The sequence below is a fragment of the Plectropomus leopardus genome, chromosome 4 (assembly GCF_026936395.1).
Source record: "Plectropomus leopardus strain MGB_pleo_1.0 chromosome 4, ASM2693639v1, whole genome shotgun sequence".
In the NCBI taxonomy this organism is placed as follows: Eukaryota; Metazoa; Chordata; class Actinopteri; order Perciformes; family Serranidae; genus Plectropomus; species Plectropomus leopardus.
Window position 1 is genome coordinate 28760484 of NC_142179.1, and position 27935 is coordinate 28788418.

At 39.6% G+C, this 27935-nt stretch overlaps 1 protein-coding gene across 1 annotated transcript in view; it reads left to right on the top strand.

The window, feature by feature from the left end:
* The window catches only part of LOC121944861 (transmembrane protein 132C), a 178559-nt gene that overhangs the window by 132729 nt on the left and 17895 nt on the right, over window positions 1–27935 (top strand). The window contains exons 5-6 of the mRNA XM_088077016.1: window positions 10992–11135; window positions 18908–19116. Of these exons, the coding sequence (XP_087933142.1) occupies window positions 10992–11135; window positions 18908–19116 (353 nt within the window). The remainder of the gene's footprint in view (window positions 1–10991; window positions 11136–18907; window positions 19117–27935) is intronic.

The following is a 27935-nucleotide window of genomic DNA, read 5'->3' on the forward strand; positions in this document are numbered from 1 at the left end:
AAGCTAAGCTGCCAGTATGGATCTCGATCAGAGCTGGGTGAAGAAATCAGACCAGAGATCGGGAGGTCATCCCCCACAGGCACGGTTGGCTGTTGGTGAAGAACTCTTCATCGATCGGTTGAGTGTAATAGATATTGGGCTGAAATTGAGCAGACTGGTGCAGGCAGGGTTGTTTCCCTGCTTTCTTAGCCTGCAGGCCCCCAGCTCAATGGGCAAACAGCAGGGGCACCAGTGAGACATCACAGCAGCGGAGCCAGCATCAGTCAAAGCGCCCGCCAGCTCCTCTTCCCCCGAGCCCCCGCAGCTCTCTCACTCATCTCTAGGTGAGCAGAGAGCTGCTTGTGTCCCTGGTGCCTGACCTTGATTCTTCTGGAGCTGACTGTTGTTGAAATTCTCCAGGGACACCCGTTCCTCCCTCCTGACCCACTGATCTAGATGTATTACAGGTATGGTATTCATGAGGATAGCAGGGGATTCATCCTATAAACGTGAAATATTGTACTCCAAGGTCCAGCCATGTTTTATTCACAAGCTCCTTTTCACAGCGTGAGGTGCAATTCATGGCCACAGGACTCTGGAGGTTGGCTCCGTCCCACCAGCACCAGCCAACGATAATTCCTAACTTTATCTTGAAAGTACAGACACTAATAAGCCCTCTGCACAGGCATGTTTATAAGACCCTGAAGGTGAATGGATGCAGCACAGAGTACTATGACTACAGTTCATATACCATTTCCTATCACATCTTCCTTCACATTCTGTGTCTCTTGAAAATAAAACCTTTAGATAGACATTTAGGCTAGGTTGCACCAACAAGGATTAATTTAATCTAAGTTTAGTAAAACTAGGTTTGAAATGAGTAAATTTAGATTTATAATTATCATTACCATTAAAAAAGTTTAAGTCAAGTTTATTTATTTAATACAGAATTAAAAATAAATACATTATAAAAAGTACAATCAGCATGCTGTCTAAGTATAAAAGAGAGTTGGAGAGGAAGTGTTAACTGTTTAAACGGTTGCTTCTCTGTAACAATAAATGTTGCTAGTGAGCTATAAAAGTTGCTAGCTTAATGGTACTCATAATTACAGTTTCCTTTGTGAATCAGTATCATCATCATAAAAGTCAAGAGGGTTGAGTCTGTGTCTCTACTTTCTTCGAGTCACTTAATTATTTTGCTCAGTCCATCTCAAATGGCAGCCATTGTAAAAGTTAAACTTCCTAAACTGTAGGTTCAAAGTTAACCCTGGACCACAGTTTAAATTGGAGTTTAAAGTTTTGGTGCAACAGAATGAAATGTAATGTAGGTTTAGAGTAAAAACTAAACTGAGATTAAAAGAGAGGTTTAATTTGATTCTTTCTAAATTTAGAGCCCGTTTTAAAGATTGGTGCGACAGAAATAGGATTTAATTAGGTTTTAAAGTCTTTGTTGGTGCAATCCAGCCTCAGTCTCTTTAGAGAAATGAATTATACATGTCATCAACTGTGTAGACTAAGAAATCAGGGACAGTTCATAATGTAATTAATATTTGTGGGGGGACTTGTCCTGTCAGCAGCTTGTCACTGTGACTGTTCCCCACAGTCAAAGTTTACCCGTATATCATGTGCGCTCATAAATAATTTACAACTGAAAGTGTTTCAATGGACTAAAACATCAATAGCATCTATGAACTATCGGACGAGGAGGGAGTTCTTATCAAAACGTCATTGGTTGCCCTTCTTTTGAAGTTTGCGAGGGCAACAATACAACATAAATCAGTCCACCTCTGAGTCCACTATAAGATCAAGAGTTTCTGTTTAAGTTTATGCAGCACTTTTTTCCCCTTCAGGTGCTGTGAAAAGTGTGGAAAAGGATCCATGCCGACTGTTTTGTCTTTTGATTTTCTCTTTCTCGCCTTGATGCTTTCACAGTCACATTGCCTCGGTCATCAAAAGTCAAATTCAGGCCAGACATTCAGAAATATAATGCTTTATTCTTTTATTTCAGTCAGAGACACTTGCAGTAAGTCAAGGAATTCAATATTTAAAGCAAAAGGTTATACTGTTAGATTTTTTTGCAAAGCGGGCAAGACTGGTTTTTGAGGGACATTTCATGAGTAGCAGAGGTTTCTGTGGAAGAATTAATCCCCCATAAAAGGGATAGTTTGGATTTTTTTAATGGGGTTATATGAGGTACTTATCCACAGTCCGTGTATTACCTACAATAGATTGTGATCGGCATGTCCCTATTTTTTTTCTAGCAGCTTAAAAAAATTAATATCAACCCAAGTGTACGCTATATTAGGCTATTTTTACCACTTTACCTTCTCATCAGACAGCCCCTTCATTTGGAACTACATTTTCTCAACTGTAGAATTGCCATTTCCCTACACATAAGCGCAACTGTGACACTCAGTATATTATGATGCAGATTAGCTGTTTGGGACTGTGAGTGGTTTAGGGATCAGCAAATTACCAGAAACAAATGCAAGAAAACAAAATAAATTACTTATTATAACAGTGACAACAAAATGACATTCACTGTGGGACAAGATGTTACCTTTATGAACCAGAGTAAACAAGAAACTTCCGTCGAGGGAAAACAAACAGGCCAAGAAAGAGAGATGTGCAGGAATACAGAAGTTCTGTTGTTGAGAAAATGTAGTGCCAATAGAAAGGGGCTGTCTGATGGTAAAGTAAAGCTGTGAAAATATTCACAATATAGCATCCACTTATACAAATTTAAATGTTTTTAGATAGATCTTTTATTAAGTGGCAAAAATATGTTTTGATGTTAACCTAAATTCACACAGAGCTGTAAAAAGCTAAGCTTCCATGGTGGTAGTCTTGCTTCTCAAAACTGGGAGTGTGACGACTGACATCTACTGTAGGTAATACACTGACAAAAGATGAATACCTCATTATCCACTTCAAAAAAGATCCAAACTATCCCTTTAAAGGAAGACTTTGACATTTTGGGATCTATGCTTTTTTTCTGTCTTTGATACCTCTTAGAAGAATAAGTCTTTATTATCACATGTTAATTGTATAGCAAAATTTGTCCTCTGCATTTAACCCATCATCTATGGAGCAGTGAGCGACCGCGTGCAGCGGGGACTAACTCCAGATCTACGGCGAGTGCCTTGGTCAGGAGTACTACCTACATGTTTTTATGTCTGTCCGGAGAACCTACAGTCAGTCTTCTTTCACTTTATTAAATGAACAATATGAAAAGGTTAGCACATAAATAGAAGATTGGGGTGGTAGAGGGTTTTTTGGGCAGCAAAGAAACTGAAGTGAGTGTATCAACAGTCGGGTCATAATGGCAGCATCTCACACCTGATTGAGTGTAACTGGATGTTACTCGTCCGCTGGTAGTCAAGCAGTGATTGTGAGACATGAGATAAGCAGCTAAGTCATCTAATGAAAATGTTGCATCAGAACTATTCCAGAACCAATACTACGCTCCATACTTGGTTATTATGAAACTGTCCAATACAGCATATTCGTGTGCAGGTATCTATTGTTAGGAGGTTAATATTTTGCCAAAATACAGACAATTTGCAAGAAAAAAAGCTAGTTCAAAAAGGACTATAGGGGATTTTAGGAAAAGTTACACCTGCAAATGTCCCAAGGGCCACTCATTAATAACAGCAACCAGCCCAACAGTTCAGCTCATTGGCATAGTACTTTCACAAAGTACTTTGACAGGAAATATGAAGTGCCCTTTATATGATGTCTCTCAATAATTGAATGAGGAACCTGGACATGCCTGCTAACTGCAAGGCACCACTCATCCTGTCCATGTGATCCCCATCATGATCTCCCATTACCTCTCCTTTTAAACAGACACTTTCCGCAGCGAATCCCCCTATCAAAGCAGCCATCGAGTTAATCTTCTCCCCACCAGCTACAGCCAGCAGTAATGAGCAGATCGCCCCCCTGACCAGCATGTACCTCAGACGGGGCACTGCCACTCATTGGAGATGAGCTCTTTGTGCACCACGCACTGTTGCCACCTCCATCCAGTTGGCTGGGAAGCAAGGAAGTGGGAAGAGGGGGAGAGGAGAGGGAAGACTGGAGAGGAAGTAGCTCATTGTTTGAGGAGCAAAGAGTGGGAAGAGAAGAGAAGGGAGCAAGAGAGAGACCCTCATTAAAAGGCAGCGTGTTGGCTTCACAACCATCCCACCACTTCAATGCGCTGTCATGCAGTGATGTATCGCTCTGCATGGTGCTACCAAGGCCTTTATTCCCGCTCTCCTCCATGTTTCTTGCTTCTAGCCAATTAAACGCCCACTGGAATAGAAGGGAGGAAGTGCCACATTGAGCATTGCACAATGTGGAGAGAGGAGCTGATGAAAGGACATGTCTCTTTTAGTCTGCTTAATAGCTTCAGGACACTGTCTGAGTGGCGTTTAATGTCTACGGCATATCATTCACTATCCCTCTACTCCCATTTCAGTTTCCTCACACGTACGCATCACCAAGGGATGAAAATGTTTATCAGAACTATGAATATTTCATTCAGAGTAGATTGGGTGACTATTGGCATATTTCATGGCCCCTTTTAAACTGTTGCTCTAGAAATGACTAAAAGATAATACACAGAGTCCTATGACAAGTCTTTAATTGTGGTGGTAAAAGCACCAGATTTTGGCTTACAGGTTTTTCACCACCCTGACTTGTGCTTTTGGGTTTATCTGGTAAGCTTGTTGGCTTTAGGACAGCCACAACAACAGGGAACTGACAGAAAAGAGGCGTGCACAAGAAGCATATACACTGTGTTTACCACCCTCTCTTCTCTCTGCCGCACAATGAATAATGCAGGCCCGAAAATCCCCAACTCAACACTGTGCTTGACCTGTTCATTTGTTGCCGTTGCCGGGATGGTGAGGTCAGACTGTGGATGTGTTAGTGCAGGCTAGAAGCAGAGGCTAATCGCTACAGCAGGACGGGAAGCAGCTTCGCTACTTCTCATGCTGCCCGTGTCACTCAGGCTGACACCATAAATCTCACTTATTTTCAGATCCAGCCGAGACACAGGCAGAAATTACGGCCCAGAGCACATTACCAGCCACAGCAGCGTGCTGAATGCTAACAGAGAGATCCTTGATAAAGCAGACAGGCAGTTCTCCCACAGATTATTGAACAAAATCTGTGAGACTTGAGGGGCAGATTGGCCAGCAAGAAAAGCACAAACACCGGCGTCAACAAATGAGAATCAAATGGACTACAAAGTATGCTGCATGCATCGAAACTTCTTTTAAAATATTAGCACATTGCACCTGTCCCTCATGTTCTTTCTACGAGCAAAGTGCTATGAAAATATCAATATTTTCCTGTTATCTTTTTTTCTTGTGCATACTTACTGCAGAGGAGGCACACAGAGGTGAAGGACAAAAAGAAGTCAAAAGAACTTGATTCACATAAATTGAATTCATTAGCTAATTTTCATTTCTCATTTTCGCCCCTGCTTCCTGTAGAAGCTTGTTTGAAAGGAATGTTTCACCCACAAAATAACCATTTATGTATTAGTTACTGAACACAGTTTATATTTATGAAGAAAGCTGCAGTGCTACCTTCTCTTCTCATTGGAAATGACTGAGAAAAAACAGTGCTCAAATAAAAAAAAAGATGTATTGAAACAGGCCCTAAAAAGTTAATTTGGCGGTCCTAAAGACAATGCCAGCTTTAAATTCATAGAGCATACCAGGCCAAAATATTAATTGACAATATACTTCACATATAGTAAGTGGCCATGGTGCAGTGTTAGTGAGATAATCCATTCAAACCATTGCACCTTTGAAAAAAAACTGCATGTTGCGTTATTTTCCGATAACATCTCAGTTTGTAATGGATTATTTGTCAATAAATCACTGTCACATTTATCTTGAAACAATAGTCAGTAATTATGAGCTATTGAGCTCATTACCAACAGACTCAGGTAATACTGCAACGTACATGATGTGCAAGATAGAAAATCGAAAACTATTTTTACTTTGCAACATGTCGGCATAATCTTTCTCCAATTCAGACTGTTTAATTGCCAGCCTCATTACCTCATCTGATTACTGTAAATTCAGTATAATCAATAATTATTGTAATCTTTCATCCTTTTTGTTCCTAACAACCTGTTCTCATTTCTAGTTAGTCAAATACCAACCCTTTGTAACACCCCTTAGCATCTAATAGCGATGCACAGGGCAACCTTTCGCATTTCTGTGTGACGCACAGCTAAAACACATTGGCTGCGGTTAGTTATATTTAAGCACAAAACTACTACCGACATGTTTTCGTTTAAAACTAAGTACGTTGTAATGTAATGTAACATGACATAAATGTATCACATGAATCACGTCAGTGCATGACATTTGACGACTAACACAACATTATGTTAAAACGTCTTTGACTTTTGGTCTAACTTTTGGTCTCCTGAGTGAAAGTCCAGTTTTGTTTGACCCATCTGACTCCCTACATGAACTTTCTCTCTCTTAATACTATGTCAGTTGCTTCCAGCGTCACATATTGCCACAGCTGGGTTTACAATGAAGTTAGCTGCTTAAATATTTAAAGGTTAAATGCTTTAAATACATTGAAGTTGGCTGAAAGCTTGGAACATCTCATTAAGATTCTAAAGGGCACCTTTTGTGTCAATATTGTACACTGGGGGCCGTGACAAAGCATCAGCATTTGACAGCCTGGGAAATAGAACGGGCCTTCCTGAAATAAATTAAGTCATTTGGTAACATTTTTGTATCCTGTATGCATACACTTACAAACACAAATTACTCCGTGTGGCACATTTGATATTAAAAAATTTAGGACCATAAAAACAAAGAAGATGCAGAAGTTAAAATGCATTTTGGTCAAATTCCTCTTAACCATGTACAGCATCTCATGTAAGAAACTCACTGGTCTCTGATTGTAATAAAAACTCTCATCAGGTCATTTTTCAGTTTCGCAGAACCAACTTTTATAGCGTCTTCTTTCAGACTACTGTAAAATGACTGAGTAACGCTGCTGATGTGCACCACTGGTCTCCATTTTGTGTTTAATTGCGCTGTCCATGTGTGAGTGTGTGGACCATTGATGCATCACCGTGGGATCCCGCTGTGGCTTATTACTGCCAGGCCCTGTTCGCTGCAGCTCTCAACCTGCTGGGTCATCTCCAGCTGCTGTAATCTAACATTAGCCTCCGCTTTCACCAGGTCCCAACCATTTACCCCATCATGTATTATAGATGACCCTCTGGAAATGGAGGAATCCCAGCAGACACAGAATTAATTTACAGCAACCCTTGATTTTAAGGGGAATTGAATCAAAGTCAGAGGCACAGGGAGAGGGGGGTTATATTGCTATATAACACTGTCACAGTCTATAAAATTGTAATGAAAAGCCATTTGAAGATTAAGTGTTTTTTTGTGATTCATCGGTATCTCTTGGCTCGACTAACAATCATTTCACTCCAAAGCTGACTGGTCTCAGTAATTGATGCTTACAAACGGCCAAGCTCCTTTCAACCAAACTTAATCCTCCTTTTCTCTTTTTTTTTGAATGACTCTGATTCACAAGCTCACAAATACAGGGGGAAGTCTTTAGAAAGCGAGTTAACAGGGCAGTGTACAAATGTTGTGTACTTGCCTGGTGACAATGGTATACACATGAATGTGGTGACAGGGAGTCGGGCACTGTGGATTGGTCCTGTCTGCGCTTGTCAGGTTCGACAATATTACTCTAAACAAATGTGACATTTTATTCAACAGGCGTCACTCAAGAGTAAGATTTCTCTGTTAAAAGAAAAAAAGGTAATACTCACTATGTCAGTAGAATAGCACTGAAATGTCTTCAAGCGTCAATGCATTGCCCAAAAAAAAGGTGTCTTGGGGTTCCTGCCCATGGAAATGTAAGAAATCAGCTTTCGTGTAAGAGTATCCCAATAACAGAATGAAAAGAGCTTATAATTATAGGTTTTTATCATTCTGTACGATTAACTAAAGAAAGTAACGTCAGTTCCCCTATAGCAAAAAGGCCATGATGATCGTATACTATTGAAAAGTAAATTTTGACCTCAGCGGCAGCTATTTACCGAGCCTCCCACGATTTCATAGCAATCTGTGTAATTGGAGAGCTCTTTGGGCTGAATAGACAGAAGAGACAACCCCTATGCATGTGTGACTTAGTGAGAAACAGTTACCTGAAACTCCTCTTAATTGGCCCCAATTATCTCCTGTGACAATCGTGGTGTGTGAGTGTGAGTGTGTGTGTGTATGTGTAATGAAAGGTTAGGATGTATGTTCAGAGTGATGAAGCTGTGCCACTGAACTTAAAGAACCAAGGCTGTCTAGACTGCTGAGGCACCTCTAATACAGCCCGGGGCCAAATTACATTTTACATAGAGCCTAGTTAAGGCTGATTGGACAAGTGCTAATTTACACAGGATGTTCCTGGCTGAATTGTGGCAGGTTAAGTCTCCCCATCAAATTTATACAATACATTAAATACACTGTATTATTCTGCCCTACAAAGCCATAAAATAGTAATATTTCATCAAAACTGAGATGAGATCTGACTTTTCTATGTCTGTTATATTACCATATGAATGTATTATAATTTTTGTGCAAAGAGTACTGTAGCAGTCTCAGCTTTTGAATCTAGTGAAAATAATGCGGTTGAGTGTGGTAAAACTACCTTTATATCAGATATTTAAAGGAGCTGTATGTACTCAGGGCATGGATATATAGCAGTAAACAACAATTTGCTATGTATAAATATAATGGAAATATGTCGTTCTGCACAAAGGATGAAGTAAGACTACCTCTGTGTGTGTGCTGTTACCCGAGCTCCTCTGTGGTTTGTTGTGGTGCCTGGTCTGGCCATATAGTGCAAGTGAGTCCCTTTTTGTTTATCTTACTGGCTAGCTTATCGCCAGCACCCTGAACTGCACTCACACACAGGTTACAGCTAAAATTGGGACACAGTATGTGTTTTTTGCAGTCTCGTAGCCATGGCTGTGCCAGGGGGTGCCCGTCTACCCAAAGACAGAGGTAGCTGGCACACCCAAAAATCAGATGAAAAATGCATTTTTAAATATAGCCACACTAAAATGTTTTGTTTCTGTGGATTGCTACAGCGGAGGTTAAACAAGAATTAAGCGCAAAAATTCTCTTTATCACAAAGCAAAGCAGGCTGGCTTTTAATCTCCTCAGTGATGTTTCAGTACTACGGACAGCGCACCTGTGTCCCACACACGCACCAGCAGCTACACATAACAAACAGCGCTGTCCATGGTTCTGAAACAACCGCTTTTAATAGTACACAGATACACAGATGGACAGCCAGTTACCTAGTAAAACATATATTTACAGATAATCCCTGTGAAACTTAGAGTGTAAATGATTAAAATAAGGGCATTTCATGGACAAGAAAAAATGAAAGAACACTGTGTTTGGGTGGAAAATGCATTTTCTCCATGACAATTATCCAAATGCTTTTTAAGGTATTATGAAGGTATGAAAAACTTTGGTTACAGTTTGCTGAAAAGACTGAAAATTTTATCTCATCTTCACTTTGTAGTATTGTCCTTCGATTATTTTTATTTGATTTTATTTTCTTGGAAATTCTTATTATATTGTTCCAACAGTTTATCTCAAGATTTTTCCTGGTAAATTGTGAAGTGGTAGTTGATGGAGTGCCTAGCACACTTCTAGGTAGATAGATGGGTAGGTTACAGAGGAGGAAGGTGGTATACTCTGCTATATATTTTTAATGCCTTTTTGGCTGATAAGTGGATAAACTGTAAATTACCAGAAAAATAGGTGGGTATACCTGCGTGTTCACCGCTGTTCCTGGTGCTAGTTTTGTTTTTGTTGTTTACTGATTTTTAAAAAATCTTTGTCAGAAAAGCCCCTTATTAATAAAATTTGTTTTATTTACGATGCTGGACCTATTAATTTTATCTTCAGTCCGCCCAGCCTCCCTGTCATCTGGAAGATGGATGCTCCAGCATTTGCTGGAACTGTAGAGTTTTCACATTGAGAAAAGAGGCCAAGCATACTGAAGGTAGAAAATGACATTAACTATGTATTCCAAACGAGGCAGAGTTTGAGACGTCTCCCGGCAGTACTCTTACTAGGCAATTACACGTGCACAAGAGGAGGGTAATCACAGCTACCACAGAGACTGCAGAGAGTGCCTTCAAATTGCTGTGAATCCAGTACTCCATGAATAAAAGCAGGATCAACCCTGGCAACAGAAACACTGTGACTTTGCATTACTGATGATGTGTCTGCGCAGAGAAGCAAATGAATCACAGAAAAATGCCCATGTAATAGTGCGTGAATAATTTCCGCACAGGAAATATAATTCTTTAAGCATTTCATTTATCTCCTGTCAATAATCGAGTAAAATCAAAATGCTATCTGGCGATCTGTAATTTTGGTGACTAGCCAACCACAATGTTATGCTAATTACTTTCATCAATTAGCTGGCTGAAGAGCATGGCGGTGAGGGGAATGTTTTATATTCATCCCGATAATTACATTCACAATAATTAGAACAACCCTTGAATAGTTATGGCTAATTTCATATTTAGAAATTCAGCTCAGAGATGCAACAATATCTATTCCAAAGTCAATGAATACAAAATGTTGGATACACTGTTAAAAAGTGTAGAAATTCTTTCCAGGGGACCAAGGTGCACAGTGGACCTGACACAATTGAATTTAATTGACAAATACATGTATTTTAGCCGCTGTAACACTTTCCTGGACAAAGTGCTCACCAGCTGCCATCAGTCATTAGCTGTCCGCCCAGCAGTGGCTCTGATTTCACAGTCATTCACCCCATAACCACTAATTGCGTGGTGATTGTGAAAAGCCTCTTTAGGTCATTTTCAATACTACTTGTTACTTGCACTTTTTCTCTTCTTTCTGATCTGATAATCACTGATTGTCTGTTATTTGGTGGATTAGAGATGTGCCAGGCTTGATCTCTCTTTCTGTCTCTGTGTGTAGGACTCTGAGATTTTAAACACCGCCGTGCTGACTGGGAAAACGGTGGCTGTCCCAGTAAAGGTGGTGACCATTGGAATAGACGCCTCTGTGACCGATGTCTCTGAAGCAGTCAAGTGTCGCTCTACAGACGAAGATGTGGTCAAGGTAAGTGAGATGAAACCAGAGCGAGAAATGAGCCTGTGTTTGTTTCCATTTACCTGTTCATAAGCACTTTGAAAAAAAATTACATTTAAAAAAGAGTGAGTAGCAAAAAAAACTTAAACTTGAGGTGAAGAAGTTGATGTACAATAAAAAGCAAATTTCAAAAAGTATAATGCAAGCAACTTTAAGCATCACTCATCCTTCCATGTTTCCATAATTTTGACAATACTCAAATATTCCCACAATGATGGATGAAAACATGTATTTGTTGATGTTTTTTATTTGCAGATTTTCTAGAAATGCAGTGAAAATTTGTATTACATTTGGATGTAAATTTCTCTAAAAACACTTTGCCATCGACTGACTTTAAACAGGTTGTTCACATGCACTCTTTATATGTATACCTTTCGAAAATTAATGCACCACAATTTGCATATAACCCACATAATCATGAAACAGTAATGTGTATATTAACCACAAAATTGGAAATGCTGTGATCCAGTAACTAATGTACCAATGCGAGTAAAGAAGTAACAAGTGTAAAGAGTGAAACTCTGCCTAAGGAGGCAAACAAACTAACACACAAAACACAGGACTTTCCCCCCAGGAGAATGATGTTTGGGACAATGTGAAACACAGCTAACTCTGACTTATTTTAAGGGAACCTCATCACCATGTGTCTTTTCCTAAACCTAACTTTACTTGCCCAAACCTAACCATATCTTCGTAGGTATGTAACTTTATGTTTAGTATGTAACTTTCCATTAAGTGCATGAGGCGAAAACTCCCCTGGTTAGGGCACTGATTTTTTATATATCATTCGAGCCATTGTTTTTGCATTTCTGTAGATTTCAGACAAACCGTTCTGCATGCAAATGTTAATTTGATATGTCATTGATAAATATTATATTGATTTAATTTAATAATTTAATAATAATAATTTATTTCAAATCAAATAAATCTTATTTTGTGCAATTTATTTACCATAAGGCACTGTCCATCCTGGTTATTGAAGCAATGCAATTGCAATATAAAACCCGTGTGTTCAATGACTGACATTATGCAGGTAATGTGTTACAAACACAGCATTATGTGAGCACAATACTGTGAGTATTACAAACGTGAAAGATGAGAAGATTTTCTATGTTTAGCACATCTATATAAATCCTCCTGAACGGATAAACAAACAACATGAAAGTGTGTCTTTGATATGCAGTGACTGCTGACAAGTTGCTCAAGTTTTCCTTTATTTTTAGAGCCCCCTTCAAACCCGGGGCACAAGGCACCACAGAGTAAAAAGTCCCTTGCAGTGTTATACAGGTGAGCCCTGGAATCAGTGGCTTTGCTCTCCAAAAAAGAAAGAAGAAACTGCTCTCCCACAGAATCCCAATGACCTTTTTATAATCTATAGAAAGACTCAATGAAAAACCAGAGAGAGAAATCACATCTGTCTGCAGTCTGTTTCCAATTCTACGTGGCAGAGATGTTGCTCTGTATCTAGACACGGCCCCCTGCTGTGCCCAGGGTGCTTTCCAATTGTGTTTGAACCTGTCGAGATCAGACAGAGTGGCTGCATGCAGCAAATCAAACTCAAGCAATATACACTAAAGTGCAATGATGAAACTAAATCAAAACCTAAAATAGAGGAAGATATTTTGCCACATCAATATACTTTATCATGTCTGATGTGAGTTAGGGTTGGTTAAGTGAGTCCCAGCGGGAAATTAAATTGCAGTTAAAGAAGTTTGAAAGAGCTACAGCTTTGCCACTCAAGTCGCTAAGTCAGAGGATTCATCCTGCGTGTTCACTTCTTCTCTGCTCACTCAGGGAAGTTCTCTAATCATAGCCCCAGATCATGGATGTAAACATGACTAATTTATCTCATTTTGACCTGGGGAATTGGTGAGCAGCAAACGCAGAGTGACGTTAAACCTGAATAATGAATCACTGTGAACATCAAATGGTGCTCCTACTCACTTGTGGCCTCATAATTACAGTGGAATTGAAATAAATACCTCGGGTCACATACTTTTTTCTTTAAACCTCTCTGGAGATTTGTCTTGTTTAAAGAAATTTTGTCTGACATATATAGGCTGAAAAAAAGGCTCCATAATTTTGCACGCACATTTTTTTTCCGGACTTAGTTGTTTAGACAGTTGAGTTTCTGGACAGTGTACAGTAGCCTGGTTGACTGTATAGACTGTGTTGGCTGTGGGTGTATGTGGGTGGGTTACAGTGCAGTACAGGTTACATACAGAATGGCTCATCTACTAAACATGTATGTTTGTTAGTTGTGAACTCCACGTGATGTAGCTACATACAGAGAGGACATTTTTAAAGATTTAAAACAGCTATAACAAATATGATTTGTTATATTTTTATTAACAGTGGATTGCATGATTACTTGTTTGTAAAAGGGGTCATTTATTTAGATGAACCGGAGGGCAATTATCACCTACCTCTGTTTACTGTTTTCCTCCCCTCTCAGCATGTTTTTCAGCCAAATAGCTCTAAAATGTTATTGTCCGCTACCTGCCCAGCACCATACAGAGAGCAGAAAAAATTAGCAATCAGCTAAATAACTGAACTGAACATTTTTTAGAGCTAAAAAAAACAGATTTTTTTATAGATGAAAAGGAGATCACCAAGCATCTTCCAGTTGCATCGGTCGATTCTCTGTTGAGGACAGCAGACTTCCAAAGAAAGGGACTGAAGAACACTGATTGACCTGATAACCTGACTACCTTGAATGAGTCTTTATTAGTGCAAATACCAACACTTCAGAACTACCGTGTCGACATTAGACTTAAAATGGAGAAAATACAGTATATTGTTTACCAGGAACCAAAAACAGAGCTAAAAGAGAGAGAATATTGGACTTATATTTGCCAGGTGGCCAGAAATACGACTCAGAATGAATGATTTTGTTCCTGGATGTATGAATAGGCAACTGGCAACACACAGGCACACGCCAACACACGTGGGCGTGAGCACACACATGCATATGCTTATATTAATTTTTTTCCTCTAGAAGTCCAAACATGCTCTGGGTACTTCATGCTTCCATTTTCAGTTGAATTCACCTTTGACCACTTGCATTTTTGAAGAAAAAATGATCCTATTGCTCACAAAAAAAAAACAGATTGTCAACAGCACAAACATAATCCATAGTTCAGTTATGTATTAATGAATTTCCAGAGCAAATCCTCCATCTCCTTGTTAACCCTGAACTCTGCTTAGGCCTACTCAAGGTCACGCTATGAGTGGGCTCTTACAGCCGCTGCTTCCACTGAGCAAGGCTGTTGGAATATGTACAGATCTTCCCCTTGCACTGAAGTGAGGTCTGAAGCTTATGCAGAGGAGTCTGAGCGGCTTAATTGCTTCTGTCAAGCCAACTCTGTGTACAAGCCAGAGACGGGCTCACCCCACCTTCATGCTCCCTACTCCCATCGCTCATATCTGCCATGGATTGTATCTGTCTGGTGAGTTGTTAATTTCCTGGGCTAGATCCAGAGACAGCCTTAATGTCCTCTGTAAGTATTCTCCCGTTAGCTGCCTAATGCGTCTGATTAATGTGGCAGAGGATCCTCCTGGACGTTTATGATACTTTGTGAATCAGAATGACGGAGAGTGTGTAATTCGCAGAGACAGTCCCACCCTCAGTCTGCCACAACACACACCCTGCTGGGAGAGTGACTGAGGGGTTAAAGGGACTGCTGATTAATTTTAGGTGTCTATGTATGTTAAAATATTGATTTGGAGCTACGTGGGCCACCGACGCAGCACAGCGGTGTAAGCATGTCAGTGTAATGTATTGGGATGGCTGGGTGTCAGCTGCCATGTTTGCCATAATTGTTTCTGCTTAGATTGTCTGGGAATAGATCAAAGAAATGCCAGCAGGCAGTTCATTTGCCTGTCATGGGACGTACTGTAGCAGAAGTGTTTGTTAATAAATCCCACACTCATTTAAACGTTCTGTTCCTACTACAAATAACCTGACTTCCCTCAGCTTATTGTGAATGTGGCAGGACAAATAAGACGGATGTGATAAACGTATTTGTCAGCAACATCCATGTTATTGATCATCCATATTTCTGTTGGATTTGGTCAGTGAGCCTCACATGAAGTCCCGTCAGACTGCAAGCTAATGCTCGTGCAGACAGGTTGCAGAACTTGTGAGAGAAGGCGAAACGGGCTGTCAAAGGCACTTCAGTATCAGCCGACTGAGTGCAGTGAGAGAGAAAGCGCCGAACAATGAGGGGGCTGATAAGGAGCAGGGACTCCTCTGACATCTTTATCAGTTCAAACACACTCTCACACCGGGAGCCCTGACAGAGCCCAATCTGCTCCGTGACTGACTGTAGCCAGGGGAGTGACACCGCCCTTGTAGAAATGTTCAAAAGCTTCATTAAGCAACTCTGTCAGCCCCTGATACACTGCACTGTCGTGTGGCATTAGTGCACAAGTAAGGTACTACTATGTATGCTCTGTACTCTTTATTGGCTGTAGAGCAAATATCCACTGATCCTACGTGTGTCCACTTGAGGATGCAGGGCTTGTGCAGTCCTTAACAGAAGTTCTCTGATGGTTGGCTGTAGCCTTGAAGGATGCCCTGCAGCGCTCTTTTTTACCTTTCTAATGGGGATTTCTAGAGATTTTTTTTCTGGTGCTCAGGCCAGCATACATACATAGGTCCACTGCTTCTGTCAGCTTGCTTTTGGGTGGGAAACCTTTTTGTACCATTTAAAAATGATCACCTCAATTGAAAAAATGTTTACAGTAGATGTGAAACTAAAATGTATCTTTGCTCAGAATTAGGTACAAATACTGTTTAAGTTTTATTTAATTTAATGATGTGATAGCTTTCTCTGTGTTAGTGTTCTGCAGGATTTGTGGATTTCTGGTCCCAAGTGATGTATGTATGGTTTTACCTGTAATATGACTGGTGCAATATCATTATTTGCATTATTTGAGTTAGTATCTCGAAATAATTAGTATATTGAAGCAACAACTTGCCATCAAAATCCTGACAAGCTTTCTCAAAATTAGTTAGTATCGCTAAATAATGACTTAATATGCTGAAAAAATGAGTTTGAATCTCGAGAATCTTGAAATAATGTGTGAGTATCTCAATTAAGGTGAGTTAATATGTTGCAATGATGAGCTAATGTCGCTGTAATGAGTTCTTGGAAATAAATTCCCTTTAAATAATGACAACCCTTCCTCAAAATAAAAAAATAATATCCTGAAACAATGGCTTGGTATCTGTAAATAATGATAAACTTCTAAAATAAAATAATAAATAAGTTTCTTGAAAAAAATGAGTTAGTGTCTCCAAATAAAGAGTTGGTATCTTGAAATAATAAAATCATATCTCAAAATAATGACTTAGTATCTTAAAATAATGACAAACTTCTTCAAAATAATGACTTAGTATCTTAAAATAATGACAAACTTCTTCAAAATAATGACTTAGTATCTTAAAATAATGACAAACTTCTTCAAAATAATGACTTAGTATATTGAAATAAGTTTGCATGTTAAAATATAAGTATCTCAAAAATTACTTAGTCCTACTTTTCTCAAAATAATGTCTTAATATCTCAAAATAGTTTCGGAAAATGATATGTTCATATTGATTCTCATTATTTTGATGTAAGTAAGTCATTATTTAGAGACGTTTTCTCATTTTAATGGTCTACAAGATCTTGTGGTAGAAAATGGCATTCGTAAACTTCACCAGCCACCGGGGCAGTGTAGCTAGGAGGCCCACGTTGTTAGCTGTTAAGTCCTATGTTTAATTTGAGACTTTGTTTGTGACTCTTTATATTGCCCTTTGTGATCAAATCACTGGGTTATACGAAGTATAACGTCAAGAGTTTTAACTGTCTGATCGTTTGCCATTATCACAGCCAGAGAGCCATGAAAGAAAAGCAGCAAACCTTTTTTTTAAAATGTGGGACTGACACACAGCACAAAGTGAGTCAGAGCTGACTGTGACACAGCAGGTGTTGAGATAAGATAAGATGTCCAAAAAGTAGCATCTAGTGGAAATCAGTGTTTACATTAGCCGGCTCTAAATACCTTGTACTTTCTGAGTTAGGTAATTACCTAGCTTTTTAACTCCTAATATTGATTGCAATACAAAGTTAACAGCAAGATCATCCAAATTTTTAATGCTATAAAGAGACAGATGTCCTAAATCACTAATGGCACATAACCAACTCTGTGTGGGCTTGTTGAAAAAGTTTTTCTCTTTCAACACTGGCCCTCAGATGTCAGTCAACCACTGGGAAAACAAAAGGAAAGAACAGAAAAATTCGCCCACCAAGAGACTGTAGATACCGTTTCTACAAATATGTCCAAAAAGAGGTTTAGTCCTCTTTTGAAAAATGTGCACAAAGCAGCCAATCATCATGGTATATATATATTTCCTGACACAAAAGTGAAAAGATTTTAAGTTACAGAATGACTAGAAAATTGAGAAAAAACGGCGCTTTCTGAAATGATAGTCGACACCTTGATTTGTGGAAGAACTGCTGAAAGAACCTTATGTTATGCTTAAATTGAGCGATAGAGAGAGTGAATGAGCTCCTTCAGGATATAATGTTTCCTGTGCATTCCCGCCACACAGTGGTTTTCTGAGAATGCAACTATTCTGATACACAGAGCACAGAACAAAGTGTAAAATCAGTGCAGCAAATCTCCAAATATCTTCTTTTATTTATACCAACCAGCCAAATGCAGTTTCCACAGTAACTCCTCTGCTGGCTTCACTCGAGAGGTGATGTGAAGTGGAGGGAGCTCACACAAAGCTATGGAATCTGTCACACACAAAGTTTTCTTCCCGGTCACAGCGGATACCCTGCTGCGGCTTCATGATTAATGGCTATTTATGGTTTTATCTCGCTGTGGAGAAATAACTTGGAAGTAGAAAAAAAAAAGATATTTCCCCAGACCATCTAACTCCATCTGGTTCCAGTTATGGTAGTCTGCTATATGATGGGATCAATAGGATTGACAAAGTGCCCAGAAAAAAAAGCAAGGTATCTCTTTTTAAGACATAAAGATAAATAACCTTATGTGTGCGTGTGTGTGCTGGAGATCCATCCTGAGATCCTCTTTGCCTCTTGTGTTTTTGCGTATGTTGAGTGTTTGTTGTGCATGCATGGCCATATCATAAGGCTTTTAAGAGACAGAGAAAGAGGGGATTCTGAGCGTTAATCAAACGCTGGTATGAGTAAAGAGAGAAGCTTTAGGGGGGGCGGCAGTTTCAGAGAGTCTGAGCCAAAGCAACAAGGAGTTGTGCCTTTCCGATAGCACAAATTTGGCTCGCTCATTCCTTTTGTAAAGCAATTTATGAAACAGATGGCTTTGAGTTTGGTCATTTTATCAAGAGACAACGGCTCTCCTCTTACTACTTTCCATCTGTTGGTTTCTTCTTTTAGCTGTAGGCACAACTATAATAGAAGAGCAGACCACGACCTGTTTTCCCTCAGGTTCAAAGACGTCCTCCATGCCTCCCTCCCTCTTTTCCCGAGTGTGGAGCACATACAGGACCTTTCATCTTGTTCAAAGTAGTTACAGGAATACTGTATCAGTGGGGAGCTCAGGAGTGTAAACCTTATAATCAACTCGGAGAGCCCGGGCCACAGTTTATATACCGTATAGTATATTGCAAAGTGTAGTTCACTGTGTAGTCATCTGGTGCAACTGTCAGAAGAGCTTCAATTTAAATGTCGTCTCCCTTAATCCTCTCCTCTTCTCTCACACAGGTGTCAGACAGGTGCGACTATGTTTTCGTGAATGGCAAGGAGATGAAGGGCAAGGTGAAGATGATGGTGAACTTCACCTACGGATATCTGAGCGCTCAGCTGGAGCTCAACGTGTGGATCCCTCGACTCCCCCTCCAGATTGAGGTGTCAGATACGGAGCTGAGTCAGATCAAAGGGTGGAGGGTGCCCATCATGGCCACCAGTCAGAGGTACAGTGCTGTCAATTTGTGCTCTCTTATTTAACAACGGTTTTATCTACGGTAAGGTTCAACCATAGACTGTTTACTAGCAAAGATGGACAAAAATGAAGCCAAAATGTCTCAGATACAGCCGTTGCCATTTTATACTGGTGATGTCATTTGGAGCCAGACTCTGTGCCTTAGCAATGTCCACAATGTGGAGTTTCTGCCAATACATCCATTCGACCAATTGTGAGCAGAGACATTGATCACAACCACATCAATTGGCACACACACAGCTGTCAATCATGATGTCAAACCACCTTTTTATAGCATCGTATAACTCATTAAAATAACTACTTTAAACCAAACTTACTGAGAAAGGAACACTTGAACAAACATTAGGGTGATAAAAAAATACCTAGAATGATGTACATTTTCTTTAGGAAAAATGCATTTGGTGTATGCTAACATTGAGAAGGTGGGGTTTATTGTCATAATGTTTTAACTTCAATTTTCGGGAACTGTCATGTCGTCCATCTTCATATACAATCCCTAGATTCAACCTCAATGTTGTTTTGGTTTTGGGTATTTCTGTTCACAGGTGGATAAGAAATGTACTTCCCTGAAGTATATTTTTTCTGGTTCCTATACAAATTGTTTCATTTATCAAATAACAACAAAGACTTAATGTCATGAAAGACAGCCTTTTTATCCCCCTTGCTCTCAACTTTAAAGCAAACAGCCCAATAAATTCAGTATGTGTATTAATCATATTTCACTAAATTAATTTATAGTTGGACTTGGCCCAAATCCTCCCCAAATGCCACTAAATAAACTGCTTACTTGCACTTTGGCTCATGAATTTTACCTGCTGACGTTATCTTGTGAGTGCCCGTTTGCATGTGCAACTCTCAACAGAGAGGACAAAGAAGCAAGATGACTCACCCCTTAGCTACTTCCTTCATCAGCCAGAAAAAAAACTTATGTTTAATTCTTTTTTATGGCTTGCCCAATTGGGAAATTGGTTTGCTAGATTTACAAGCCCAACCTGGCATTTTACTTGCCCTCAGGCAGTAAGGCAACCCTTGTTGTTTAGCTTTGCTACAGTAACAGAGCTCTTCCCCTTTAAAAGACTCACTGATGAAGTATCTTGTAGCTTATTCCCTATTTCTCAAGATGAGATTAAATCAGAGAAATAAAAATAATTGGAAGGTATTTGCTTGGCTAGCTGGATAGACTATAAGTTGGCTCAATCTTTACTTAACGTTTATTCAGGGTTTTTTTTTTCTTTTTGCATAACAAGGCAACATTCTGCCAAGCGCTTATTTTCTCACTCCAGTATTTTGTGTCATCTGTTGTGCAATGTGTATTTCAGGCACAATTTCCAATTATCCAATGAAACAGCATTGGGGTCATGCCGCAGAAGTTAATTTGAGTGGAACCAAGCTTGATTTATTTTCTCATTCTCTGACAATAGTGTTTCTAGACTTTGCTGTTGGTATCACAGAGACCCTCCAGATCAGAGCCCTTTGTCCACTTTTGCCGCAGCACCAGCTTCATTTAACGAATAGCCTTTCTTCCCGGTGATGTATTCGATTTCAATCATGGCAGCCTCAGATAAGATAATGATGAAATGTTTGACTGAACACCACTCCACCTGTCTCCTCCTGACTTCAGTCCTGCTGACAGTTCTTGGCTGATAACAAAATAGCTGACCTGTGCAATACGCCTTGTCATTACGACCAGTTAAAGGTGGCCTGCCATTTTGCCTTTTAGTCGTCAGTAGAACAGAACATTATTAGAGCTGCCTGGAGGTCAGACTTCTCCCCGTGGGCCTCATCACCAGCACCACCTCTGCCAACACCGCTGTGCAGTGCTTCTCAGCAACTGTTGAAATCCATCAATTGATGGAGCAGCTATCAGCCTACCTGCAGTAATTACTCCTGGAATAGCGTCGAGGTTGGACTTGGGCTTGGAGTCATCCCACGCACTAGTGTGGCTACTCTAATTATCCCTGCACCCCTCTTATTTTGAGTGACAGAGGTACAGCATTCGACTAATGCCATGGCTTGTCGAGGATGTTGCTTTCCCAGCCGTGTGCTGGTACGCCTTTATCAGCAGGGACAGGCCGAGTCGTGTTGTCATTGTTGACGCCGGCGCCACAGCTGATGGGCAGCAGAGAGCTTTGTTTCTCCCTGTCTTCCACTCGTCTTTGTTTATCAGGGGATAACAGGCGTGACCTTGCAAAGTGTGCCTGTTGGTAAGACTGGGCATCAGTCCACCGTCCTTAAGCCCAGAAGGAACTGAGCCACTGTGCGACAGTGGTGGGACCTTCCTCTATCAGCCAGGCTGGCACGTAGGGGCCACGTTGATGGGAGAGAGAGAAATGAGACATAAAGAGACATCAGACCTGTAAGTTGGATAGTTGCAAAAGTACTCTTCACACAGTTTTTGACTGGCACTGCCTGTATGACTCACCTCTTCCCTCCCTAAACCCTGTCAGAACAGGGACAAGATAAGCCTTCGCAGACAGCAAACCTAAGTGTAGGCGTAGCACTCAGGCAAGCACCACTCCTTTAACACGTCTTTCAAGATATGCATATATCGAGATTCCTTTCCCTCCTTGTTTTATAGCGTCTTTAAAAAAAATCTCTTGCGGTTAACTCTCCAATCTGAGCACCCTCTTTTTACTGTAAAACAAACTTGTGCTTGAATTCCTTACGAGATCCAAACAATAAAAAATTTTTAAAAAAACAATCAAGCACTGTCAAACAGAGCTGCATATAGAAGCAGCACTGCCTATTTCCGTCCAAATGACCTTCGTCATGTTATTTTAGCAGAAAATAAAATGCAACAAAATGCCAAAACAAATACAGTCACATGATTCACAGGGCACAACAAAAATAAACATGACACACACACACACACACACATTAATATGCAGCATCTCCTCTGAAGTCAGAAGTGGGCTTGAAAGTGAATGAAGCGGAAAGAAAAATTGCTTTGTGAAGCAGGTTGTTCTCGGCGCTGAGTGTGATTTGTTTATTAGATTAACCTTAGATTAGATTCTGCGATGGCTGCACAAGCGCTGGCATATCAGATTTATACCGCAGCTAAAATGGTCGGACTTCACTATCAGCTTGTTTACTCCTGAATCCATTACATCTGACTAACACCTGCATGTATAAATGTCCTTATGAATATACTGTTCAAACGCTGATTCAGTCAATATGTCAGCACACACTCCTGTAACATCGGTGCCATTTGTCAAGTCATTGGCCGTGAATGTCAAATAACAAATTGTGTTTACGCTCAAAACACTCACAATACGATTCAAAAGGATTTAAGCAAAGCAGTCAGTGGTGAGAAACTTTCAATTACTGCTGCTGGAATAATTGGAAGATGGTGACTGGAATCATTGGCAGATGGTTTTCTCCTCTGCATATAATATGTAAATGAGTTGAGAGACAGTAGAGAATAGGAATTTGTGAAAGGAGAACAGAAACTTAAAAGATGGATGCAAAATGAATGTTTGATCACAAAAAGCATGAATCACAAACCTTGTTAGTCAGATGGAATGAGAAATGTATCTGAGGAAATGCCACGTTTTATGCAGACGGTGGTTCTTTTGTTTATATGTGAATTTGAAGGTTGGCCTTTAATTAGTCATTGTGGGCAAAAGTAACCCAGTGAAGGAAACTCGATGCATTTGATGAAAGTAAAATTATTGACCAGAAGGACTCAAATAATAATCCTCGCCTGGGAGTTTGATGCAGTGTTTCACTTCTGTGTGTAAAATGGCATAAACATCACAAGTGGAGGAGTTAGCATTCATGAATATGCATTAAATGTGTCATGTAGTGCCCGCTTAGGCACAACTGATCTGCTTTTTTAATCTAGTGTGACAAGCATTTATAAAATAGTGGCAAAAATTAAACTTTTAAAATACAACTTGGAGACATGTTGGCACTGTTATACAAAGGGCAGACTGCAGATTTACAAACAGATCAGCAGACATCCATCCAAGTCTGGTATATTGATAAGACTTAGGCTAAGAAAACTAGACTGATATCCATTCATTTCCACGTCTTGTAGTCTGTTCGCAAAACTACAATGAATCCGACCATGTCCTTATTCATAAATTCTTTCCTGACCAGTCTGGACCACATGTATATCAGATATTCCAGCATGTTCCCAGAGCGGCTCGGCCATGCAATCATTAATTGACCAGAAAACGTATTTTCTCGATTAACTTCTTTCTCAGTGATAAGATTCTACATGGTCACACTCTTTTGTGCAAAGGTTTTTGGTTGTTTTATATCCTAGATTCCTGTTTTTATCAATCTCAGAACCCATCTGCTTTTGGTCTGACAACGATAAGCCTCTGGGCTAAGTTAAATATTTTGGGAGATTCAATGTAGCTGGTGGATATCTGCCAAAACTGTCTCTTCCATGTGTTTGTCATTACGGATAATCTCTATAAACGGATATCGGCATATGATTGCAGACAAAATTTTTTTAAAAAAAGAAAAAAAGTCACACGATGGCAGGTTTTGAGACTGCATTTTTGCCAAAGTGTTCTGCCGCTCCACACAAACCTGTTTATCTGCCACTCACACATGAGTTGTTAATAAACCAAATCACTGTGGCACTAAATCCTCTGGGTAGACAACTGGCAATTGTTTTGAGTTGCAGAGATATGTGAATTTGACAAACTGTCTTTTTTTTTGCTGTAACTGTAAAGAATTGTGGTCCCAACCCTATCTGACATTTCATGTACTGTGTTGCTTTGCTAGCATCTTTGATTAACCAAATCTACCAGCTAAGCAATGTACTGCTGTGGATGAGGGCCACAGCAAAAAGTATTACAGCAACCTAAAAAGAAAAAAAAAATCTAAATCAGTTTAAGTGTATGCTATATTTGAAATATTTTCCCTGCATTGCCTTACAAGGCAGCGGTAAACAAGCAACTCTCATGTTTTAAAATGACTGTTATGGAATCTGATGGCTTTGAGTTAACAGCTTCAGTTCCTCATTGGAGAAGTCTCCTTGATGGCAAGGTTAAGTTGTGAAAATATTAAACATAGTTTACACTTACACTCAGTGCCATTTCATTTGTGTCCGTGACGCAGGGTTTTTCTTCCTATCGTATCGTGTCATGTCGCGGTCGCGGTCGTATCGCATCGTCGTGTCATGTGTCGATCGTGGTCGCGGTCGTGTCGTATCGTATCGCGTCATGTCGTGTCGCGGTCGTGGTCGCATGTCGTGTCGCGGTCGTGTGGTGCGGTCGGTCGTGGTCGTGGTAATCGGTCGTGTCGTGTCGTATTGTATAGTATCATTTTGCATCATGACATGTCGTGTCGTTTCGTGTCGTGTTGTATTTGATCAGATCAGATTTCATCTTAGTATCCTATCAACAAGCATTGTAATTGGTCAATACTTTTTGGACAACAAACGGAAACTGAAAGCTTCAGATACCAGTATCTTGCGCAGATTCTGCATACATATGCTACAATTTGTTTATAGAGATTTTTTTTCCTTCTTTTTGTGTGCTCTTTTTACTGGTTTGAATTTGGCTGGATGTAGTTAGAAAAGGGTGATGTAAAACCTTGCCAATCAGGCAAAATCTGAATCTAAATTTGGTGAGTGGGTTGTTTGGTCTGTGTCAGTCAAATCCAATCAAACAACACTCACACAGTCCCGATGAGGCAGACTATCTGTTTTTGAGTGTTAGACTCTTGTTTTATTTTCACTTGGATTGTTGCTCATTTGGTGATGAATATGTTGATATAATATTCAGGAGCTTTAAAGTTACAAGACACAACAATAGAGAGAAAGTTAAATTGTCAACTCGGTTTGTAATTGGACACTACAGTTAAGTATAAATTCCAAGCTTTTATCACAAGAGCTTCACTTGGCTGGATCACTTGCTCAATCCCAAAGGTTTTCTTTTCGTGATCCTACAATATCTACAGTAGAATATCTGTTATTCAGTTGCATGTGAAATCGGTCCTGCCAGTGAGGGTTTTAAGCCCTTAACTCCAAATCTCACTGTACTCACAGCTTTTCTCTGGAGCGTGCAGCTAACATCTTTATTCCCACAGCTTCGCATGCAGTCAGATTTCTCACGGGATTCAGACAGAAAAGAGACAAGCAGAGCGGATAATCTCATGGAAAACAGTTTAAGAGATTCATTTATTTTCCTCTCCCCTTTATCATGATCGCAACCTTTGCTCATGAGTGTGTGCGTGTGTGTGTGAGAGAGAGAGAGAGAGAGACAGAGGAACAAATGGCGATTATTAGACAGAAGGGTGGGTGTGAGTCTACAGTGCAGTATATGATTAGTAGTTTTGCTGACAAAGCAATTTTTCTGTTTGAAAGTGTCCCAACTGTGCCCCAGTGAAATACTGAAGAGCTGTAACAGCATTTATTCTCCCCGATCAACCATTCAAACATTGCTTCCTCAACATCTTATGGTGCCTCATCTGTTGTTTGTTGAAAAAAAACCCAGTTTAAAATCTAATGATATCACAGCAGTGTTGTAACCATTTAAACCCAGTTAGTCATACTCAAAACAATTTTCCTTGCGAGAAAGAGCTGAGCCTCTGTTGGCTGATTTGTTGCCTAAAGTAATAAAATTAGATTTGCTTGCAACAAAGCAATGAGAGAGGCTATTAAGTAAAGCAGTAAGGAGGTGTATGCACATTTACAACCCAGACCAGGTGCTACAGAATGGTAAAGGAGAGACACTGAGAGAGAAAAATGATGGCTATATGCTGGATTGATCTTCTCTTAGAAGTTTAATCAACAACATTGCATCATTACTTGATCTTTAGCAGGTAAACATCCCTGTGTGAGTTACACTGCTGTGTGTGTGTGTGTGTGTGTGTGTGTGTGTGTGTGTGCACTCGCGCATATATATAACAGGGAACATACTCATCGTTACACAGTCACCAACAGGGAACGCAAAACTAATAGGGACATTTTTTAAGTCCCCACTTGGACATGCTCTAAATCATCATAAAATCATGTGTTATGGCCTCTGGCGAAATTTTTCAGATTTTGCCAAGAGGGGACCAAAGTGTGTGTGAGTGTTTATATCCATATTCAGAGCTCTCCCTCCTGGTTGGAGCTGGTATTTGAACGACCCATTCACACACATCGCTTTTAACACTCCTCTCCCCAGCAGCCTTTCAGACTGCAGATGGGCCGTTAAACAGGCTTTAGTAATGTTAATGTGGGTGACATGAAGGCCACAGAATGTAATGTATCAAATATGATACAAATAGCATGATAGGGTTAATAAAGACACCAGTCTCCTGAAAAGTGATTTGTTATTAGTCTTTGCATTAAAATTCAAGGCTTGGCTTTAGGTGATTTCATAAGTTTTAAGCTCTATACTGTATTAAAATAAAGGGCTACCCAGAAGGCAGGAGAGAAATCAGTATTTTAGAGCCTTAAAAAAAGCAAGAAAACTATAATCCAAGCAGAATAAACCTTTACATAAAATGATCAGCAGTAAGATTTTTCTTTAGGTTTAATTATGTAAAATGATGTAACATCAGACCTTGACTAGACCTTTTAAAGTTGTTCAGTCCCTGACGATACTGACTCTGACCAGTTTTCACGAGCACTGAATGTCAATCGCTTTTCAATATACTTCAATATACACTCTCAGTCTGTACGCGATAGAAATGTAATTTGTTTGTGGGTGCACATTATAGAAAAACATGTCCAAACATAGGATAATGCAACATGAGTCCACTGTTGGCTGGTACATAATGACAATTAGTTCTCTTGATAGCATGGAGGACGCTCACACTCCACCATGTAAAGAATAAATAAAATGAGATAGATAAAACTTACACAAAAAGAATCTCACCTAAATAATTCAAAAATTATTCCTCAACTATGATTACAATGACTGTGATTATTATAATTATAACTAATATTTTATAACAAACTATAAAGGCTCAGTTTTAGTGGATGGCTTAACCATCTAGCTTGACACTGTTTTATTAACAACGGCTTCCCCAGAGGGCAAGGAAATATTTTTAAATCTAAAGAAAGGAGAAATAACAACAATACAATAATAATAATAATAATAATAATAATAAGGGTAGAAAGAAATGGAGAGAAAATACCAGCAAGATCTTTACTAATTTTAATGAATTGCTTAAATTAGTTTATTATCAGAATTTAACTTAACCTTGAGATTAGCTCAATCCTCCAAAACTCCCTTTGAGTTTTTAGATGCACTAGAAGCACTAGATTTCTGTCAATCTTACAATGTACATATGTTTTTTTTTTCTCTATAATCACAGGAATGCATTTTATTTGCTGATCTACCTTACAGGCAAAAGAGGTCCACACTTGTGTAGTATAAAGCAACAGGGGTCCACAGTTGGTTGGTACATAATGACACAAGTTACTGTAAATATATCAAACTAAATCATGTAATTTTTTTTTTGCTTCTAAAAGGATCTGTAAGTATGTATTTTTGTAACTGAATATAAAGGCTCAGCTGCTGTAGATGTCTCCTACCATTTTATAGCTTGACACTGTGTTTAAAAGGGAGCTACCCCAGTCCATTCTCATTGTTAACTTTTCAAATACATTCCCTCTGTCAGTGCTTTGGCATACCTGCATCAATCTGGATCATGGCAGGATGATGTGAGATGAGAACATAGCCGGACAGAGCCAGCGCATTGTTATTATACGCCAGTAGACAGCCAGACAGCACGAGGCACATCTGCATACATCTTATGGCTAGCATCACTTGAGAATATGGATGGATTTACTCAAAACTTCCATTTAACAGTTTTTACAAGCAAAAAAATGCCATG